General features: G+C 45.7%; 1 protein-coding gene and 1 pseudogene across 2 annotated transcripts; both read right to left on the reverse strand.

The window, feature by feature from the left end:
* LOC119338915 overlaps window positions 1-21641 on the reverse strand; it is a 103193-nt pseudogene that overhangs the window by 33229 nt on the left and 48323 nt on the right.
* LOC119336936 lies at window positions 1761-4920 on the reverse strand. Of its 2 annotated transcripts, none has more exons than XR_005162927.1 (3): window positions 4504-4920; window positions 2255-2306; window positions 1761-2152 (listed from the first exon to the last, which is right to left on the reverse strand). XR_005162927.1 is itself a non-coding variant. In XM_037609025.1 (3 exons), exons 1-2 carry the CDS (start codon window positions 4556-4558, stop codon window positions 2297-2299), a joined length of 534 nt encoding a protein of 177 aa, XP_037464922.1. In that variant the 5' UTR covers window positions 4559-4920; the 3' UTR covers window positions 1761-2152; window positions 2255-2296. The 2 variants fall into 2 exon arrangements, 1 of the variants encoding a protein (XP_037464922.1); XM_037609025.1 differs by having other exon boundaries at window positions 4035-4920.

The raw sequence follows: 21641 nt of genomic DNA on the forward strand, positions 1-21641 counted from the left end.
CTAAATATAAGGTGTATTAGTTTTTTAAAAAGTCAACTGTTATCTATGTTTGACCAAGTTTACAGCAAAATATATGAAGATTTATAATACTAAATATATAAAATGTAAAAATATAGTTCATGATGAATCTAGTGATAATGATTTGGTATTCTAGATATTGATATTTTTGTCTATAAACTTGGTCAAACTTAGAGAAGTTTGACTTTTTGAAAAAATAATACACCTTATATTGAGGAACGGAGGGAGTATATATATATATATACGGTCTATTCTGCTAATATTAGCAGAATAACTATTCTGCACACTACTTTCGCACTGCACGCTGAACGCACGTGCACTGCATCTTCTGGACGACGAGCAATGCAATAGAGACTACTGAATTTCTCGTCGGAAAAAACTAAACGCGTTATTTTTTCGGTACTGTTTTCGCTCTAATTTTTTAACCGTTTATCGGAATGAGGCGTGTAATATACCATTGAAAAGCTATGGATTAGGCGCAACTTCGACATGTTGAACACTTTCCGAGATTCCACACGGTTTAAAAGCAGTTTTGAAAATGGTGCGGCGGATGATGAGTGGCAGCGAGCGTTTTTTCGTGTTGTTTTCTAAACCTCTTGTCGGAATGAAGCAAATGATACGCCGTTGGATAGATATCATCGAGGCGCATCTTTTTCATATATAAATCTTTCTCTAATTCATTACGGTTTAAGAGCAGTTTCAAATTTACTAAATCGCGGAACTCTGTTTTTCAAATTTTTTGAAATTTTCGGTACTGTTTTTGCTCCACTTTTCTAACCGTTTGTCGGAACGAGACGTATGATACGCCGTTGGAAAGCTACGGACAAGGCGCAACTTTGATATGTTGAAATGGTTTTGAGATTCCTTACAGTTTTTAGTTAATTTTGAAAATCATGCGACTGACTTCGAGAGACAGTGGCTGTTTTTTTCGTGAAACTTTTACAAACGGCTGGTCAGAATGATTCAAATCATACGCCGTTTGAAAGATATCGACGAGACGCAACTTTTTCATGTAGAACACTCTCTCTAATTCCTTACGGTTTAAGAGCAGTTTCGATTTTACCGAAAAGCGGACACTCTGTTCTTCGCGAGACCAAAATCGTCGTATGTACTGCATCGGACAGAAGAACGCATTGCTTTAGACAAAATACCGCACTGCATCAGATGGGCAAGTGCACTGCATGGTTTCTTTTTGTTTAAGCGTATTTTTCGTCGGACGAGGAAAGAAGAACACACTGCTTCAGACGAAATACCGCACTTCATTAGATGGGTAAGTGCACTCCATGATTTCTTTTTGTTTAGACGTGTTTTTTCTCGGACGGGAAAGAAGCACGCACTGATTTAGACAAGTATTTTTATCTCGGAAGGGGAAAGAAGAACGCACTGCTTCAGACGAAATACCGCACTTCATTAGATGGGCAAGTGCACTGAATGATTTTTTTTGTGGGACGTAAATTTTCGCAAACAAGGTGTAGTGCACTTCATGTCGAACGTTGGTGAACCGCAATACTATGAAAAGTGAACCTCGAGACTACCGTAAACGGGTCGTGTCACTACCGAAAGTGAACCGCTTGAGTTTTTACTAAACTCATTTTACGTGCGTAGACCGAGCGAATGGACCGCAGGGACTGAACAAGTGAAGTACATATAATGAAAAGCGATCTTCTTTGAGATATATATTTTTCCTATTTACCAAGCAAACCACGGAGGAGTATTATAACAAACTGCATGAGACAACAAAGTGAGCTTCAAAGCCACATCTATCTGATAAAGACACTCTGTTTCTTCCTTATTGAATGCGGTGAACCACAAGATTCCTCGAAGTGGGCTGCATCAACCTTTTATTTTTTCATGAAAATGAACATATCCAACATGACAAACGAACTGCACTAGACCGGATTTAAACAAAAACAAAAGAGTGTTAAAACAATTCAGGAAGTGAACTACCTAAAAAGATGACCCCCATGGAGGAGCGAACCTCTCCAACATACACAGTGAACCCCTCATAAAAACGACCACGTGTGCATAGTCCAAGGGAACTGCCCGTGCACACGCGAGTTCACCGGAAAACCGTCGACGCCATGGGCCAAATTGCACGTCCCGTTGGTCAAGCTGCACTCCTACGTGCGCAAAACTGCATGGTGGGCAGGGCAACCTGAAGTCAGGTGGTTTGATGGAGGAATTACCATAGCCATAGGTAGGAAACGGTGAAAAATTTATAGGGGAGTGAGATCACCTAGTCACCCAAGACTGATGAGCACTAGCCCAGGAATCCTTTTCATCGGTTTCTGCAAAACAAACAGAAATCAAAGACAAAGAAGCACAAATCTAGCGGTCAGCTCGGATTGGAACAAAAGGTATATCATACATAAATTCTTCGGCTGGCGCACACAAGAAGGAAGCCAAATTCTGAATCGACAAGGCAAGTTGACCAAGTAAACTACACTTTGTCTCGAAATAATAAACTGAACTTCACGAGCACCTTACTTTTTTAACAAGTTTCTCTAACAGCTTTTTTGGGAACTTCAATCATATTTGTTTGTGAACTTCAGTCCACTTTCAGGCTGCAGGTGGGACAATACATGGGAGTCCCACCTCCAACCCACCTGATCCCACTATGTTTAGTGGGAGTAACTCGACACCCCATCAAAACATGCATAAATTATATGGGCTCAAGTGGGATCCCATTTAGCAAATGGAAGATTGAAACATAATACTCCAGTACGCACTAGTTTAGCATCCATCTGCCGAGTCCACATTACAGTGTCACCCTTACTCCTCTGTTCTCTGTAATTTTGCTTCTTTCGTTTTAGTTAGCACTGCACGAGCCCACTATAGTGTGTGTGCGCGCTGTGCAACGGTGCAAGTCAGCATCGACGACCGCAGTGCAAGCATATGTAGTCCGGTGACTAGCTCTCCCTTTCCATTGGTGTTGAAAATAGAAGTAGAGAAGAAAATATTGCAGCATGTTTAGAGCTGCCAGAAACACACGACTCCTCTGTTCTTCATGTGTGTGAGAGTTGAGACCTGACATTGCCCAGCACTTCGGACCTGCAGTCGCCTCCACGGCCAGGCGACCGACCATGGAGCACCACATGACGTTCCTCTTGGCGGCCATAACCAATCAGCAGACCTGCCTGCAGCCCGACATCCGCCAGATCTTGCTTCCATGGCCAAGAAGCTGCCCACTAATCCTTGCGGCCTGGTGCCAGGAAGAAGAAACAGGGGTGCAGCAGCGGCGACGGCCATCAATCGGCGGCAGCGGCGGGAGCATGCTGTGGCACCGTGCTCTACTGTGCAGTTGGCTAGCTTAATAGGGCAAGATGGGATCCCAACGGGCTAAGTGGGATAGCCCGATTAACTTTTTCCCTATCCAATGGGATTCCACTAAAGCAAATTAAGTGGGATGGACTAGTTAGTCCCACTTGAATCCACTTCCATCTGCAGTCTGAGTCCACTTGGTCTAGATAGTGAGGTGCTTGCGCACGTCGCTTGTGTGAAGTGAGCAGGTCGTGTGGGAGGCGAAATTGGTGAACACCACCGGCAGTCTAACTGCATTGGAGCACCAAGCGGTGAGCTACATCACCATACGAACCGCACTGCACGCATGCGATGGGGGAAGCAAACGACACGCAGATGAGCTCCGCACCACAGGGGTGCATCGCGTGAACTGCACAGGGGGTCTACTGTTGACATTGTCGCTGCCATCGGGGCCAGGGAGGACCCGCTGCTGTATACCAGGGGGGCTGCTGCGCCCGTTGGTGGCGAGGTAAGGTCCGAGGCTGGCAGGGAGGCACGTGTGGAGGGTTGGGAAGCGTCGGCGTGTGGCCGAGCTAGGTGCCGGCCCGAGCTCGAGTAAGAGGAGATGAGGAGGCTATCGGTGACACCCTGCTGCTCCTTGGAAGTTGGATCAGGGAATGAAGAGGGTCACGGCGGTGCCTGCAAAGCGCCGGTGGAGGAAGATTGCAATTTGCAAGAATGGCAATCGGAGACTGCGGGGCGGAGGAGCGGCTCACCTGTTTGACTCGTGTGGCGGCTCGGTCGTCAGATCCAGGGGTCGACGTGGAGGAGGGCGGATTGCAGCGAGGCGTAAGGCTGGAGTGGCGGCAACGGCGCTGGTCAGGGAGGTGCAGCGCTGGGGCGGCGGCGGCGGCGCGACCGAGCTGCACGGGGGCCGCGACCAAGCTGCACGTGGTGGGGTGGCACCCGAGTACCTACGGGTGGCGCAGATGAGGGTCTCGCCGGAGACCGCCACGAGGAGAGGGCTCGTCGTCGACTTGATCCAGATCGAGGACGAATGGCGGATCCGGGCGTGGGGAATGGGTGATGCCGGGCAGGGGCGGCGGGAGACCAGCCCGAGGGGCACTAGGAGGTGCGGCCAGCTGCGGCGCCGGCGGGGGAAGAAGCCGGATGAGGTCCGCCCTGACTCGTTGGATGTCACCGTCGGCGCACGATCTAGGGAGGAGAGGTCCATGAGGGGCTCACCGGATCTGGGGAGGAGAGGGCCACGGTGACCTCGACGCCCCACGGCCGCAGCCATCTGGGAGGCCGGATCCGGTGGGTTCTCGTCGTGAACCCACGGCCGGATGCGGTGCTCGGCTACCCTTGTTGCACGAAGGAAGTGCTGGTGGCCAGGGGGGGCAGAACGGGGAGACGGTGGTTGGAGCCACGGTGGCCGGGGCGCGAGAGATCTGGCGGCGTCGGTGCCAGGAAGAAGGTGGGGAGCGGGGTTTCTGGTGGCGCGGGGGCCCCGGCAGAGAAGAAGGTGGGGGAGCGGTGGTTCTGGTGGCACGATGGCCCCGACGGGGAAGAAGGTGGAGGAGCGCGTGGGGTTGCGCGGCGATGGAGGCTCAGGGGTGGTGGATCTAGTTCCGGTCGGGGGGACGGAAGAGTGTTATCAGAATAAGGCGATTTGACGTGCAGAATAAGCTCTTAATATATATATATATATATATATATATATATATATATATATATATATATATTATGCTTTACAAATACAATGATCTCAAAATCATAAGGTTGAATTCAAAAAATTTAAACCAAATTACGTTCTACTAAAATGTATGGATCGATAATATCCACATTTTAAATAACATAGATGCGCGTGAATTCATATGAGTATGCATGTTTGATAGATCTATTTTGGTTCGAGTACGAATTACATGTATCATCATCTCGAAGTCAAATATTTGAATCTCTTTCATGTTGACATTTTCTATACACGCAACTAAATATTTGAATCTCCTTTCACGCCCATCTCTCTTGCTTGCTCCTTCATGTAGCTATCACTCTTTTTTCTCCAGCTCACCCGCACGCCCACTTCATGTTTCTCCTATATTTTCGCAAACATGGTCTCTCAACGTCTCCCTTGAGAAGTATCACACTCTCCCTATCATTATACATTACACGGTTTTCATTATCTCTCGCGTCTCTATCATTCTCTGGTATCACTAGGTACCTATGCTTTCTTTTCACCTCCACACACACACTCTCACTCGTCTTTCACTTTGTCTTTCTCTCCAGGGTTCTCTCACGCACCCCATATCTCTCTAGATATGACTCCTACCACTAAAATTACCTCTCCCGCACACACAACGTTTGTTGCGGTCTACTTACCGTATTCATCTCAGTTATAAAACTGACATTATTCATTTGTTTACTGATCTGACAAACTCTCCCCTTTCTCTCTCTCTCTCACACACACACAACTCCTGCTTCCACTCCCCTTCCCGACTACCGTCTCTCTCACAGACACACAAAACTCTCGCTTTCGCACCCCGGCTCGTATTTCTCTCATAAACATTGATCGACTAGCCTCCAGATAGGTTTATACACCCGCACACTCTTGCTTCCACTATATCGTACATGTCTCTCTCGCGCTCCTTGTATCTTGGTTTTCGTCCCTTCCTGAGACACGCCCTCTCGATCGTGCACACACACACTATCACCTCATTTTATGGTGATACCTCTCTCACACACACTCTTTGTGTCTTTGTCACACACGCACTCCGTCCTCCTCCTTTCTCCCTCTCTCTCTCACACATACACACACACACCACACACACACATGGGCTTTTTGCAACAATTAGCAAGATGCCCATGCCTTGCACGGAACATTAAGATGCATTTGTATGAGTAGTTTATCTTGTGAGAGAAAAGGATGAACGAGGGAAAGCCTTATTTGAAAAAGTGGAGAGGGGTGTGGGTATCTTTTTGCAAAATTGCCATAGTTTCATTCCTATCCATCAGATATAAATCGGACGAACTATATTGCAGGATGGCAGGCACACCATCATCACTAACTTTGTTTTTTTATAAGAGTAGAGATATGCCACTTCTTGAATCTTGAAACCAACCACATTCCTCCCTTATGTCATCAAAACCGCCAAAGGAATATATTTTGAGTGAAACATAACATTTTTTTACTGATATACGTATTTCAAAACTAGACTCTTTTCTATCAAATCGGTGAATATGTATTAATCTACTTTGATCATGTGGCAACACATTGGCACATTGCTAGTTATTACTACTGTATAATTTTTTGGACACCAGACAAATGGTGGAGTACATATACGAAGAGAAGAGTTGCACGCACGCAGTTGGTCTCTCGCTGTCTTGCACACATGAGAGTTACGTAGAGGCACCGTAAACAAATAAACCCTAAAACCCTATGTGCATGATTGCTGCATGCGCGGGTACCAGGTAGTACGTGGTGGAGCGCACATTTGTAGGAATAGTCAGCTCCATGATAATTTGATCCGTAGGAGTTGATGGTCGGGAGTCGGGACCACATGTGAACGACCTGGAGGCGGTGGCTCGCCAGTCGCCACTGATCGAGTAGCCACATTTAAAATATCATTTTTTAGCGGGGTAAGAGTTCCGATTTTAAATGGCGTGTTATAAGTACTAGTTTTTAGAACGATTGGTATGAAGCGAAAATGGAATTCATAACTACTACCTCCGTGCTGGTTTACTAGTCCCCATCGTTTTTTGCATCAAAGTTTGTCCACAAATTTTACTTGTAAAAATGTGAATGGAAAACGATATTTTGTTATACCCAAACAAAAAAGAACTCGAGGGAGTGATTGCTCTGACACAGACATGACCTCTCATAGCACAGGCATTGAACCGACATGGTGGCCAAGAGGGCCCCATTCGTTGCAGGCCAGGCTGAACACGCCTCCTCGCCACATGCAACCGGCTTCAGACTGCCCCTCCTGCCTCCATCCGTGCGTGTGCCGGCAACATGTCCTTCCGTGAGCTGGGCGGAATTTTAGAAGACAACGCAGCGGCTCCTCTCGCCCGCCCGCTATTTAAACGAGGCCAGATGGCTGGCAAGAACAGCACCACACCACCGCTCCCCATATCCTCCTTGCACCATTTTCAACACACTCTCCATAGCATCCTGTGAGCAGGATGACGAGTTCTCCGGCATAAAAGCCGGATGGGTGGCCACCGCCGACACCGAGGTCGAGAGCCGCTGCCGCTTGGAACCCATGAATGCTACGACCACTGCGTCGTCGGCAGACACCCGGTATGTTGCTCGGTTTGGCTCAAAACATCATGGACCCCAGCTGCGGCCGGCATTAGAAATATTATACCTGCCTCCATAAGTTATTCGCTTTTAGTCAAAAAATGTCCAAAGTATAATTAATTATGTATGGTCTTGACTTGTTGTGCTTGCACTAGTAGTAGGAACTAGAGATTTTTCTTTATTTATAACTCTCCTCACATTTTTTTGGCTTTGCAATGAACCATGGTTGTGGACATCATCTATGAATGTGCAGATATCTGTGAACATGAGTTTGATGTGGAAGTTGAACTTAGAATGTTGGGCTTGCGTGTGAACTATACCATGTCCAATGCTTCGTCTGTTATTGTTTGGAAAGTAACTGTTGTTATTCCATGACCCCAAATTTTTTTATTTTGTGCCACATCAGTAGATGCACGGACATCACAACAGGCATGTTGACTGGATAAACATTTGAACCTAGCTATAATGAAGGAAAATTTGTATTGACAACAGTTTTAGATAGCAGGAGACGCCTAGCCTGCTCTGGCTCTGCTTGCCTCTTTCTGGCTTCTTCCATCTCTTCTTTGGCTTGGGTGAAGAGAGCATCTGATTGCTCTTTTCGCTCCTTTAGGAACTCAGCTACATTTTGAAGCGTTGCTGCATGCTTTCTCTTAGCCTTTACTAGAGCCATGAGGACACGAACAGTTGACGACTCCACCTGGCTTGTGTGTAATCCAGCATCATCTGGGAATTTGCACCTTGTGTCTAATCCATCATCATTAGGGAACGGGCACCTTGTGTGTAATCCAGCCTCATTCTGGAAACATGATCTCGAGGTTGACCATACTTCCCTCCTCGCAGGAACTGCATGCTAACATGAAGTAACTTCTTTTTTAGATCAATACACAGAGCAACCAGATCCATTTAGTAGAAGCCAGATAAACAAGACTCGGAGAAGTGAATTCAGAAGGAGAAATATAAAAATAGACTCCAAGGTAAGAACATCCACTTCCTACATCAAGCTAAAAATGAAAGCATTATGATGATTAAGACTCTTCTTATTACACACCGAAGAACATGAGGCTAAGAGAAACAGAAACTACAACATATACACATCGAAGAACACGAGGATAAACGAAAGTTATTGAAAGGGTGTTACTTACCAAAGCTCATTTTACAGGTTCGGTGCAGCTCCTCTTTAACTTGCCACGTTCCTTAAAGATGTCCCCAATATCCCGTGTTTGGTCTTCATTGCTTCTTTGCACGTTCGCACTCGTGGTTTTAAAATCTCAACATGGGAAGAAAAATATAGTAATACTCACGCGTCTTGTGGGCAACATTAAAGAACTCATCTGCCATGTTAGAGCATCTCCAACAGAAGCGCATCATGCGACGCATTAAAAAAGCATTTACAATGCTAGAATAGCCAGTTTTTGTGGGCCGCGGAGTGCTGGGTCCAGCGAGCGCTGCAAAAAATTGCGCGCGCGCCGCTCTAGCAGACGTGCTATATTTTTTCTCCTTTCTACTCTGACTTGATACACATTCGACTCCGAGTTGATACTGGCATAGATAGATACATAGATAGTTCTCAGCATATATAACATAGATAGATAGAAAATAGATAGTTCAACTACTCCTCGTTGTCCGGCTCGGTGATGTCCTCCTCCGATGTCTCAATGTAAGCGGCAAGATACCGACCATCGCCGGAGTCCCAGAGCAACGCTTCTCCTAGCTTGATGTTGAATTGAGCAGCCGCCTTCCGCATACGCTTGTCCTCGCGATAGGCGGCTCGCTCCGCCCTCCTCTTCTCCCTCTCCGCCCTCCTTTGCACGTAGAACTCATGCTCATTGATGATGTCCTGCGGGAAACATTGGCGCCACAGCGCCATGGCTTCCTCGTCCATCTTGGCGATGCCAAGACGGTGCTCCCGCCTCCGGTTGTTGTGAAAATTCTCGTCGGTGATAAGCCGTTGGGGAGGTGCGAGCTCCTGCGCCCGCTTCCGCGTCGGCACATTGGGGAAGTTCAATGTTCTACGAGGCCATCGGAGGCGCCACGCCGCCGCATCATACGAGCGGCGGTCTCGTGTGCGGTGTCGAAAGTGCCGAGGGAGAGGCGCGTTTTGAGGAACCGGATCTCGGCGGAGAAGCCGCCGGAAGGGCGCGCGCGGACGCCGCGTGATACGTCTCCAACGTATCTATAATTTTTGGTTGTTCCATGCTATTATATTACCCATTTTGGATGTTTATGGGCTTTACTTTACACTTTTATATCATTTTTGGGACTAACCTACTAACCGGAGGCCCAACCCGAATTGTTTTTTTTCCTATTTCAGTGTTTCGAAGAAAAGGAATATCAAACGGAGTCCAAACGGAATGAAACCTTCGGGAGCGATCTTTTTGGAACAAACGCAATCCAGGAGAGTTGGAGTGGACGTCAAGCAGTGAACAAGGCGGCCACGAGGGTGCCCGGCGCACCCTAAGGGGATGAGCGCGCCCCCACCCTCATGGGCCCCTCAAGCATCAACCGACATACTTCTTCCTCCTATATATATCCACGTACCCCGAAAACATATAGGAGCACCATGAAAAACTATTTCCACCGCCGCAACCTTTTGTATCCACGAGATCCCATCTTGGAGCCTTCGCCAGTGCTCTGCCGGAGGGGGAATCGACCATGGAGGGCCTCTACATCATCTCCAAGGCCTCTCTGATGAGTTGTGAGTAGTTTACCACAGACCTTCGGGTCCATAGTTATTAGCTAGATGGCTTCTTCTCTTTCTTTGAATCTCAATACAAAGTTCTGCTCGATCTTCTTGGAGATCTATTCATTGTAACTCTTTTTGCGGTGTGTTTGTCAAGATCCGATGAATTGTGGGTTTATGATCAAGTTTATCTATGAGAAATATTTGAATCTCCTCTGAATTCTTTTATGTGTGATTAAGTTATCTTTGCAAGTCTCTTCGAGTTATCAGTTCGGTTTGGCCTACTAGATTGATCTTTCTTGCAATGAGAGAAGTGCTTAGCTTTGGGTTCAATCTTGCGGTGTCCTTTCCTAGTGACAGCAGAGGAAGCAAGGGACGTATTGTATTGTTGCCATCGAGGATAAAAAGATGGGGTTTATATCATATTGCATGAGTTTATCCCTCTACATCATGTCATCTTTCTTAATGCGTTACTCTGTTCTTCATGAACTTAATACTCTAGATGCAGGCATGACTCGGTCGATGTGTGGAGTAATAGTAGTAGATGTAGAATCATTTTGATCTACTTGTCATGGATGTGATGCCTATATACATGATCATGCCTAGATAATCTCATAACTATGCACTTTTCTATCAATTGCTCGACAGTAATTTGTTCACCCACCGTAATACTTATGCTATCTTGAGAGAAGTCACTAGTGAAACCTATGGCCCCCGGGTCTATCTTTTATCATATAAGTTTTCCATCTACTTTTATTTGCATCTTTACTTTTCCATCTATATCATAAAAATACCAAAACTATTTATCTTATCTTATTATCTCTATCAGATCTCACTTTCACAGGTTACCGTGAAGGGATTGACAACCCCTTTATCGTGTTGGTTGCGAGGTTCTTGTTTGTTTGTGTAGGTGCGTGGGACTTTTGAGGAGCCTCCTACTGGATTGATACCTTGGTTCTAAAAAACTGAGGGAAATACTTACGCTACTTTGCTGCATCACCCTTTCCTCTTTGAGGGAAAAACCAACGCAAGCTCAAGACGTAGCACCGCGGTATCCCCAAGTTTCCCGGCGACGTGGCGGCATGGTGGCGCGGTGGCGATGAGGCGAGAAATAGCGGGGAGAGAGCGGTGGCGAGGCACAGAGCAGGGAGAGAGCAGTGGCAAGGTACAGAGCGGTGGGAGGTCATTGGATTTTATAAAGCGCGTCGAACGTCGTGCGCCAAAACTAGCACGTGCCTGACCACTTTTTCCCCCGCGTGCGCGATCCTTTCCCGACGTCCCTGCTATCTCTACTGGCTTCTGTACTAAAAATATCAATATCTACAATACCAAATATATATTTTATGAAACTTTATTTCATAATGTGTATAAAAATATTGATTTTACATTGTGAATGTTGATACATTTTTCTATAAGTTTGGTCAAAGTAGAGGTACATTGACTTCAGACAAAACTTATATGCACAATGCAGACTAGTTCCTCTGTCGAGGTGCGTGTCATGTCCTATCTAGTCATCACAACAAGGTTAGCTATTAGAGTACTACTACCTCCCTTCTAGTTTAAAGGGCTCGATTCAAAAATTTCACCTACTCTTACCAAGATAGAGGCGGTGGAATAGTTTTTGTAGTCTGCAAAAGTACTCAATTAGTGCTCTCGTTCTTGACAAAAAAATGTGTTTACCAATGCATTATCGCATTGCATGCATGCATGCATGAACACTAGTAAATGACGAAGGATTTTACATGCATTAGTTAATATTCTCTTTAGGCTACTCATAGTGGAAAGTACTATCATATACTAGTATCATGTGCATGATACTAGTGTATGATACGGGACTACCTTTATAGTGCCATGCATGACACAAAGTAGCATAGTATTTAACATGATATAGTTTCCCTCAATTTTTTAAACATGATACAGTATCTGCCTATGTTACTCTAACCCCCTTCTCTTCTTTAATTCTTTGCCACATCAGCATGTTTGCTATTCCGGTGTGCATGATACCAGCACAATGGCCAGCCTTAATCATCGCATGCAATAATTTAGTGCACCTTGAAATCTAAACATGTGTGGGGCGTGTATGTTTTTAATGACTTGAGACTATACCTAGCCTGGCATGCATGCAAGATGACTTAATATGCACTGTTCCCCAAACCTGCTGGAAGCCCGTTCGTCTCCAAATATTTTCCTCTCCATGTGTGAAAACAATCTACCTGCTTGACTCTCCTTCTCCCTCTGGCAGTCCCACCACTCCATCTCATGTGAAAAAATCTGCATGCATGAGACTCTCCTCCCCCGCACTCGTCCAATACATTGTGACCAGCAATATTTCCACCCCTTCCCTCCCCCGTAATTTACTCCAACAAATATGCCCACGTAGCTATTACGTTAATCACGCAACATATATTATGTAGGTGTGCCATTTCTCGCTATAAATACTACACCTCCCACGACATTTGGAAGAACGATCACGTTCATCGCTATCTCCTTCCCCTCCCTCTCACATCGACCACAATGGCCTCGCCCCTCCCAAGCCCTAGGTAGCCCTCGCTGCACCGCCCGAAGGGTCATGCGTCGTCGTTCCATTCCTCGCCACCACTAGTCGAGGAGGACGTGTCAGTGTTCCGCTCCTCGTCGTGTCGCGTGTTCCCAGTCTCACCAACACGTGTGTCGAAGGATGCGTCGGCTCCCCGCTACGAGGAGAACATCGCGCCGCCTGCTGAGCCCCCCAGCCTTGAGGAGCTTTGGAAAGAAATGGAGGTCGCCTTGTGGGAGGCTTTGCTTCCCGCAGAGCGTGCAAAATAGAGGTGGAGAAGAAGTCCGAGGAAGAGAAGCGCGCCAAGAGGCATGCTGCCTGGCAGGCCTATGTCGCGTCCGAGAGAGACAGGCAATTGGCTCTTTGGAAGAAGGCTCGTGCGATGGTCGTGAGCGTGGCAGAAGACGCCCATGCCAAAGCTCTGTGTGCAGTCGGGCCCAAGCGCCTCATCTACGCTTGGTGGTACGTGGACCGGGTGCACGCTTCCAGCGAGGAGGAGTACCTATTGGCTATGGATCACCACACCGGTGAGATCGCGCTCGCCTGCCGGCAAGCCGCCAATCAGCACCTCGCGAGTTGCGAGGCTGAGGAAGAGGCATTATGTCGGCGCGCTGGGAAATGGCCGCGGACCAGGGCACTCATGACGCGTCGCAAGTGCTCCTGGGAGCGTTGTGGCTTTTATTTGGAATAATTTAGTTTCATAAGGCGATCTCATTAGTTTTGGGACTCAAATGATAAATCCCGAATGTTTAGGAATTATTAGCGTCCTTAATTAAGTATGTAAAAGGAAAAGTTTGGAAACCTTGTGTATCTGTACACATTTTGTAAGTACATGCATATAGCACAAACTTAACTATATATCGCACTAAACGTCTCTCTATATATATGCTTGAAGACTGTGCAACTACTATTACTTATGTACGTGCAAATGCACGTTTTAACATTACGATGCGCTGTTTTTGTAAAAGTAGAAAAACAACACTAGTCAAGCTTGTGAAACGATTCAATGCAAAAGAAATGCAACAATGCTCGTTTGATTGTTTGCTTTTAGCTTCCTTCTTTGTGGTTATTTCTCTATCGTATTTTGTACGGATTATCTCACTGGTCGGGAAGGCATGCAAATTCCCAAACCGCTTCGTACACCCTGTATCAATTTTTTTTGCCTAAAACGTTGTGCCGTTCAATTGGAATTCCAACTTGAGTAGAGTAGTACTACTAGTAGTACCAGGGGACAGTTCTTTTAGGCTTCTAAATTAGTAATCCCATAACTACTACCTCCATCCCCATTGTAATATGTGTCAAATTTTGACCATAAACTAGCAAGATGCCTGTGTGTTGCACGGTAAATCAAGATGCATTTGTATTAGTAAATTATCTTGTGAGAGAAAAGGATGAACGAGGGAAGGCCAAATTTGCAAATGGTGAGAGGGGTGTGGGTATCTTTTTGCAGAAATTGCTATAGTTTCCTTCCTATCCGTCAAATATTAAATCGGACGACCTATATTGCAGGATGGCAGGCACACCATCATCACCAATTGTTATAGTTTTTATATCAGTTAAATCTTTGGTCAAAATTTAGCGCAAATTACAATGGTGACTAATAAACCAGGACGGAGGTAGTAGTTTGTAAGCCCAAATGAATGAGTGAGGCGCCTTATGTTACTCTCCACTGTGACTAGTCTTATGGGAAAAGCTGGGAAAGAGACGACTTATTTTTTAAGACGCCAAAAGAACTGGCCCTAAGAGTAGTATCTAGGGATACTGGAGTAGTAGCTAGGGATTGAGTGTGCAAGATGAACCGGAAAAAGTAAATGGAGAGATGAAATGCAAAAAAGACAGAGGGATGTGATGGTTGCTTGTCCGTTTATTTTACTAGGCCACTTATTCCTGGGAGTGGTGGGGTTTTGTGAGATGACGGCTTTACTGCCGCGCCATGAGCGGGGTGAGACTCCCGTCCAGCGCCGCCCTCTACACTAGTACTACCTCGGTCGTGGTTTATTAGTCCCCCATGTAATTTGACTGAAGATTTAAGTGACAAAATGTTAGTGCATGTCAACAAAAACTATATTGTTGGATTCGTATTTAAACATAGTTTTCAATGATACAATTTTTGGTGGCATGCATGAGCCTTTATCGTACTATATATAATGTTAGTTAAATTTATGGCCGTACTATATATAGTAAGGTGCCCATGCATTGCACGGAACAGTGAAATGCACTGATCGGGGAGTTGTTGGCAAAGTATGTGGGGGTCATCTCATGTGTAACAAGTATCAATAGGTTTCTTCGGATATTATTTCTTCTCTAGAGCTCACAAGCATCCGGGTGAAATAGATAAAAAAGTATCTTTTGCAAACAAAAGCGTTCAACTGTTCAACCTGCATCCAAAACTTGTGAAGAAATAACACTTATTGTGCTTTGCAAGAAATGATCTTTAAGAATTAGTTTTTGAGTATCGATTTTGTTTATTTTTTCTAGACCACCATGATTGTACTTCCTCCGTCTAGGTGAATAAGTCATCTTAAGTTGTGCAGCGTGACCAAGGAGGGGAAAATGAGAGAACTTAATGTTTATTTGCTAAGTAATAGCATTGCATGCAATGAACTAACCACTACATGTTGTGTTTGGTAGTCTCGAGTCATTGAAAACATGCACGCCGCATAGCTCTTATGGATTGATATGTCAAGAAACAAGAAGCAAGGTGGGAGTTAATGCACCGCGCCTAAGTGTTTTAGGATTATTTGGTTTTTGTAAGGTGACTTGGAAGGGGGCAGAGGAGATGTAAGAAATGGATCATCATAAATTTTTCACCATTACTGTAGTAAAAATTCTCAATTAATCTCATAAATGGCAAGCGAGAACTCTAATGGAGCAAAAGCATACATGGAATATTCTAGACTAAACCATAAATGGATACACTTTTATTCAAGCGCGATACTCTAATAGAGCAAGATCATACATGGAAGGTTCTATACTATATAAATAAGAAGTCTCCACATGCGAAGACAACATATTACATTGAGCGAAGACTAATGATGAACAACTGACTTGCTAATGCATATGACCAGGTGAACGTCCTTGGAGTCCTCGTGCATCATCTTGGGGTGAAAATCATACCAGGCGTCTTCCATGTCCACACTGTCAGGAACGGAGCAGCTCGGCACAGTCCCAGTCAGCATGATGGAGGCGGCATGGGCGCCCTCATACTTCAGAGCAGTAGTAATAGTGAGCACGCACCCGTACACTGGCCTCATGTCAGCGTCAGCGGCGTCGCCCCTGACACACACTATAGAGACGGGGCGGCAGCCTGCGCAGGCCTTGCCGGTGCCCACATCCAAGAGGAAGATGCTTCCGTCCTCCTCCATGACTAGAAGGCGGCGGTGATCCTCCAGCGACTCTGGCACGGCAAATGGGTAGCACGTCTCATACTTGATGTTCACCGCCGCGGGCCAGTAGTGATTGACGGACGGTGTCGTGAGGTGATGCACGAGGCTCGCCAGCGAGCCCTCAAATGGCTATGTGCACTCATAGTAGTAGCAGGGTGCGTGTGCGCATCTAGAACTATGCTCCGCCGGCGAGTGGCTGTAGGGGATGTTGCGCCCGCCGAATGGAGCGCAGGAGTAGCACACAAAGCAGTAGAGGGTGATAATGGTGTGCTTGCCATCCTGTAATATAGGATGTTCGATCTATATCTGACGGATAGGAAGGAAACCATGGCAATGTTGCAAAAATATACCCACATCCCTCTCCACATTTGCAAATAAGGCCTTTCCTCGTTCATCATTATCTCCCACAACCTCATTGCTGATCAATTAAAAAAGGAATTATGTCGAACAATCTGGCATGGTGGCCGCTGCCGATGCCGTCCATCCTCAGGCCTCCGCCCAGTCCGACCACCAGCCACCACCACGCCCCACTCCTCCTCACCTTATCTCTCATCTTTCTCGAGATATCATTTTTACGATGAAATTCTCGAGATACCATTTTTCCGATGAAATTCTCGAGATATCATTAGTTTTTACACATGGGATTACTCCTGCATGGGTCAATCACAACAGGTGTTTTGCAAAAAAAATGCATCTTGATGTTTTGTCCAATGCACAGGCATCTTGCTAGTTTGCATATAATTCCAAACACCACGTAGACACGTTCTTTGACCATTTTACAACTATGTTAGTACTGTAACTGCGTCGCGGGCGTTAGTGGTTAGCCCGTGCAAGTTATAGCCCCAGGTGTTTTAACCCTTTTTTTAGTAATGATATATGGCGATTGTTCGCCACGAGTCCAATCCTGGAAAATCCCACATAACCATTAGATTTCCATCCGACGGTGGCCTATTTTTAAGCCATAGTATTTGACAAAACCTCCACCCTTACACATGTACTATAACTGCGTTACGGGCTTTTGCAACTGCCATGCGTCCCAGTGAACGTTTACTGGGGATTGGACTTAGCACCAATGGCGGTTCGTAGTCGTTCCCCACTCGGGCATTGAAGTTTGTAACTATTTTACAATATACTACTCCTCTGGTGCTAGTAGTAGAGGAGAGTCCTACTCCACTATATGCAAAAAAAACTAGGGCATAGTAGTAGGTACTGTGATCACTCAAGCAAGTTGTCTGGCATCAATATGACCCTACGCTGTTGGGATGCGTCTCGAAAGTCAAGCGGCATGCTGCTGCTACATTTTCATCATCACCTGTCCACTTCCCGCAACACATATTCGCTTCTCCATCCTCGTCCGCACATAATCGTCCAATCTTCCATCCCCGCTAGGTGCCTCCCCCCTCTTCCGAAACCCAAGCACAAAGAATGGCAGAACCGAGCAGCGTTTGCCAAAAGAGTGGCTAGAATTCGCTCCCCACAAAGGTAATCAAGCTCATTGTTTTGCGTGTGGACAATCTCAGTACCATGCCGCTCACCGCCTGCTCTTCAGGGCTGTACCGTTTACTCAAAGCCCTCAGGCCGGAGCTTTTTAAGCCAGCTCCTTGCTTGCTGATATTGCCTGATCATCAGAAATGGCATGTCACGCAGCATAACGATCGTAGGACGGCGAGCATCAACCCCCTTGATTGCGATCCGATCCCCGTGACCCTCAACTACACTAACGGTATGTACTGGGTCGGCATGAACAAGTCTTGGATGGTGCTCGTCGATGGTTGCGACAGGTGGGTGCTCATGGAGGTCTACACCCGGCAATTGACCCCCCTTCCTTCGATTAACACTGCACTGCTTTGGCACCGCAGCCCAGAATACTCAGAATCTTACAGTAGACAACATGATACCAAGTTTGATTTGCTCAAGGTTGTAATCTGCCAAGTGCCCACAAGATCTCCGAATTATAAAGACTTCAGGCTAATTGCGTTCATCAACCGCGGCTAGCCTATCTGACAGGTCACTGCGGTAAGTGGATAAATCTGCATGTCCACCACAGGATCATACATCCTCCATGGTTTTCTAATGCCATTGAACACAAGGGCTTCATTTACGCTATGGGCTCCTTCTATGACTGGACGTATTGCTGGCCTACTCCAGTCATCCCTACAAATGGCTGTTACAACAGTATGTTACTTTCCTATGATATCATGATGGCTTGCTTGTGACACCCGGATAATTAAGCTACAGTAAACCTCCACTAATGCTGCCACGTCACCACAATTACTCTTGTTAATCTCGCGATGATTAAATCCCGTTCGAATTCAAAATTTAAAATCAAGTCAAAAATAAAAGTTTTCATATGTCAAAACTAAAATGTACAAACTGTGGAAAATATTCCATAAGTAATATGGTGGTGAACCAACTTTTTTGTAAAGTGTTTTAGTGCACTAACATTAAATAAAACTGTATAATAGTAAATAATAATAATAAAAACCTCCCTCCTCACCCTAGGCCGCTTGGCCACCAGACGCACCCTGTCGGCCCAGCCGGCCCACTAAGCCCCCCGGTCGCTTCCCCCCCGCCGCTCCTTCCTGTTCCTCGGTCCCTGACCGCTACAGGGCGCGGGTTCCGCCCGACCACCTCGTCGGCGTCGATTGAGAGGATAAGGCCGACGCCTCGGCCTCTCCTGTGCCACCTCTCCCACTTGCTCCTCCCCACTCACTCCCCCTCACCCTCTCTCTCCCTCACGCTCGCCTCCCTCCTACAGATCCCTCATCATCGCCGCACCACCATCGCGGCCATCGGCCTCCCTGTGTTGCGTGGCCGTGCCCCCGCGGACCGCCGTGATTCGCTTCATCGACCCCACCCCGAGATCGACGCTGGGGAGCTTCACCTGCGCCGCCCACGACCGTCTCGTCCTCGGCATCAAGACAACACCACCGTCGACCCGCCTCTCCGACTCGTCTCTGGCTGCTCCGACGCCTCTGATGACCCACAAGTATAGGGGATCTATCGTAGTCCTTTCAATAAGTAAGTGTGTCAAACCCAACGAGGAGCAGAAGGAAATGACAAGCAGTTTTCAGTAAGGTTTTTTCTGCAAGCACTGAAATTGTAGGTAACAGATAGTTTTGTGATAAGATAATTTGTAACGGGTAACAAGCAATGAAAGTAAATAAAGTGCAGCAAGGTGGCCCAATCCTTTTTGTAGCAAAGGACAAGCCTGGCAAATTTCTTATAATGAGAAAAGATCTCCCGAGGACACATGGGAATTATCGTCAAGCTAGTTTTCATCACGCTCATATGATTCACGTTCGGTACTTTGATAGTTTGATATGTGGGTGGACCGGTGCTTGGGTACTGCCCTTACTTAGACAAGCATCCCACTTATGATTAACCCCTATTGAAAGCATCCGCAACTACAAAAGAAGTATTAAGGTAAACCTAACCATATCATTAGACATATGGATCCAAATTAGCCCCTTACGAAGCAACGCATAAACTAGGGTTTAAGCTTCTGTAACTCTAGCAACCCATCATCTACTTATTACTTCCCAATGCCTTCCTCTAGTCACAAATAATGGTGAAGTGTCATGTAGTCGACATTCACATAACACCACTAGAGGAGAGACAACATACATCTCATCAGAATATCGAACGAATACCAAATTCACATGACTACTAATAGCAAGACTTCACCTATGTCCTCAGGAACAAAAGTAACTACTCACAAAGCATATTCATGTTCGTGATCAGAGGAGTATTAATATACATTAAGGATTTGAACATACGATCTTCCACCAAGTAAACCAATTAGCATCAACTACAAGGAGTAATCAACACAACTAGCAACCCACAGGTACCAATTTGTGGTTTTGATACACGATTGGATACAAGAGATGAACTAGGGTTTTGAGAGGAGATGGTGCTGGTGAAGATGTTGATGGAGATTGACCCCCTCCCAATGAGAGGATCATTGGTGATGACGATGGTGATGATTTCCCCCTCCCGGAGCAAAGTTTCCCCGGCAGAACAGCTCCACCGGAGCCCTAGATTGGTTCCGCCAAGGTTTCGCCTCGTGGCGGCGGAGTTTTGCCCCGTAAGCTTGCTTGCGATTTTTTCCAGGGTAAAAGCCTTCATATAGCAGAAGATGGGCACCGAAGGGCCACCGGGGGCCCCAGTAGACAGGGGGCGCGCCCAGTAGGGGTGGGCGCGCCCTCGCCCTCCTGGCCAGGGTGTTGGCCCCCTCTGGTGTTTTGTTCGCTCAATATCTCTTATTAGTTCCAAAAATGACTTCCGTGGAGTTTCATGATTTTTGGAGTTGTGCAGAATAGGTTTCCAATATTTGCTCCTTTTCCAGCCAGAATTCCAGCTGCCGACATTCCCCCTCTTCATGGTAAACCTTATAAAATAAGAGAGAATAGCCATAAGTATTGAGATATAATGTGTAATAACAGCCCATAATGCAATAAATATTGATATAAAAGCATGATGCAAAATGGACATATCAACTCCCCCAAGCTTAGACCTCGTTTGTCCTCAAGCGGAAGCCGAAATCGAAAAATATGTCCACATGTTTAGAGATAGAGGTGTTGATAAAAATAAAATAAGAACATGAGGGCATCATGATCATTCTTATAACAACAACATATATAGATTTTTGTCATATGGTTTCTTATGCTCAAGTAACAATCAATTCACAATGTCAAGTATGGTTCAGAAATTTCATTGGGAACTAACGAACTATAATCTCAGTCATTGAAGCAATTGTAATTTATCATAACATCAGAAAGAGTCAAGAATAGAGCTTTTCAGCAAGTCCACATACTCAACCATCATATAGTCTTCTACAATTGCTAACACTCATGCAATACTTGTGGTTATGGAGTTTTAATCGGACACTGAGAAAGATAGGGGCTTATAATGTTGCCTCCCAACGTATTCACCTTTGGGTGATGTCAACAATAATAATTGATGCTAACTTACATCCAATTGGATATATATATATATATATATATATATATATATATATATCAAGATCTTTCAAACACGAGGAGCTTGCCAAAGGATAAAATGAAAAAGGGAAAGGTGAATATCACCTTGACTCAAGCATAAAGTAAAAACGTAAAGTAAAGATAGGCCCTTCGCAGAGGTTGACATGTGCTTTTAGGGTTGGATGCACAAAATCTTAATGCAAAAGAACGTCACTTTATATTGCCACTTGTATATGGACCTTTATTATGCAGTTCGTCGCTTTTATTGCTTCCATAACAAGATCATATAAAGCTTATTTTCTTCACACTAATAAGTCATGCATATTTAGAGAGCAATTTTTATTGCTTGCAGCATGACAACTTACTTGAAGGATCTTACTCAATCCATAGGTAGGTATGGTTTACTCTCATGGCAAAAACTGGGTTTAAGGATATTTGGAAGCACAAGTAGTATCTCTACTTGGTGCAAGGAATTTGGCTAGCATGAGGGGGAAAGGCA

Source organism: Triticum dicoccoides, chromosome 7B (assembly GCF_002162155.2).
Source record: "Triticum dicoccoides isolate Atlit2015 ecotype Zavitan chromosome 7B, WEW_v2.0, whole genome shotgun sequence".
NCBI lineage: Eukaryota > Viridiplantae > Streptophyta > Magnoliopsida > Poales > Poaceae > Triticum > Triticum dicoccoides.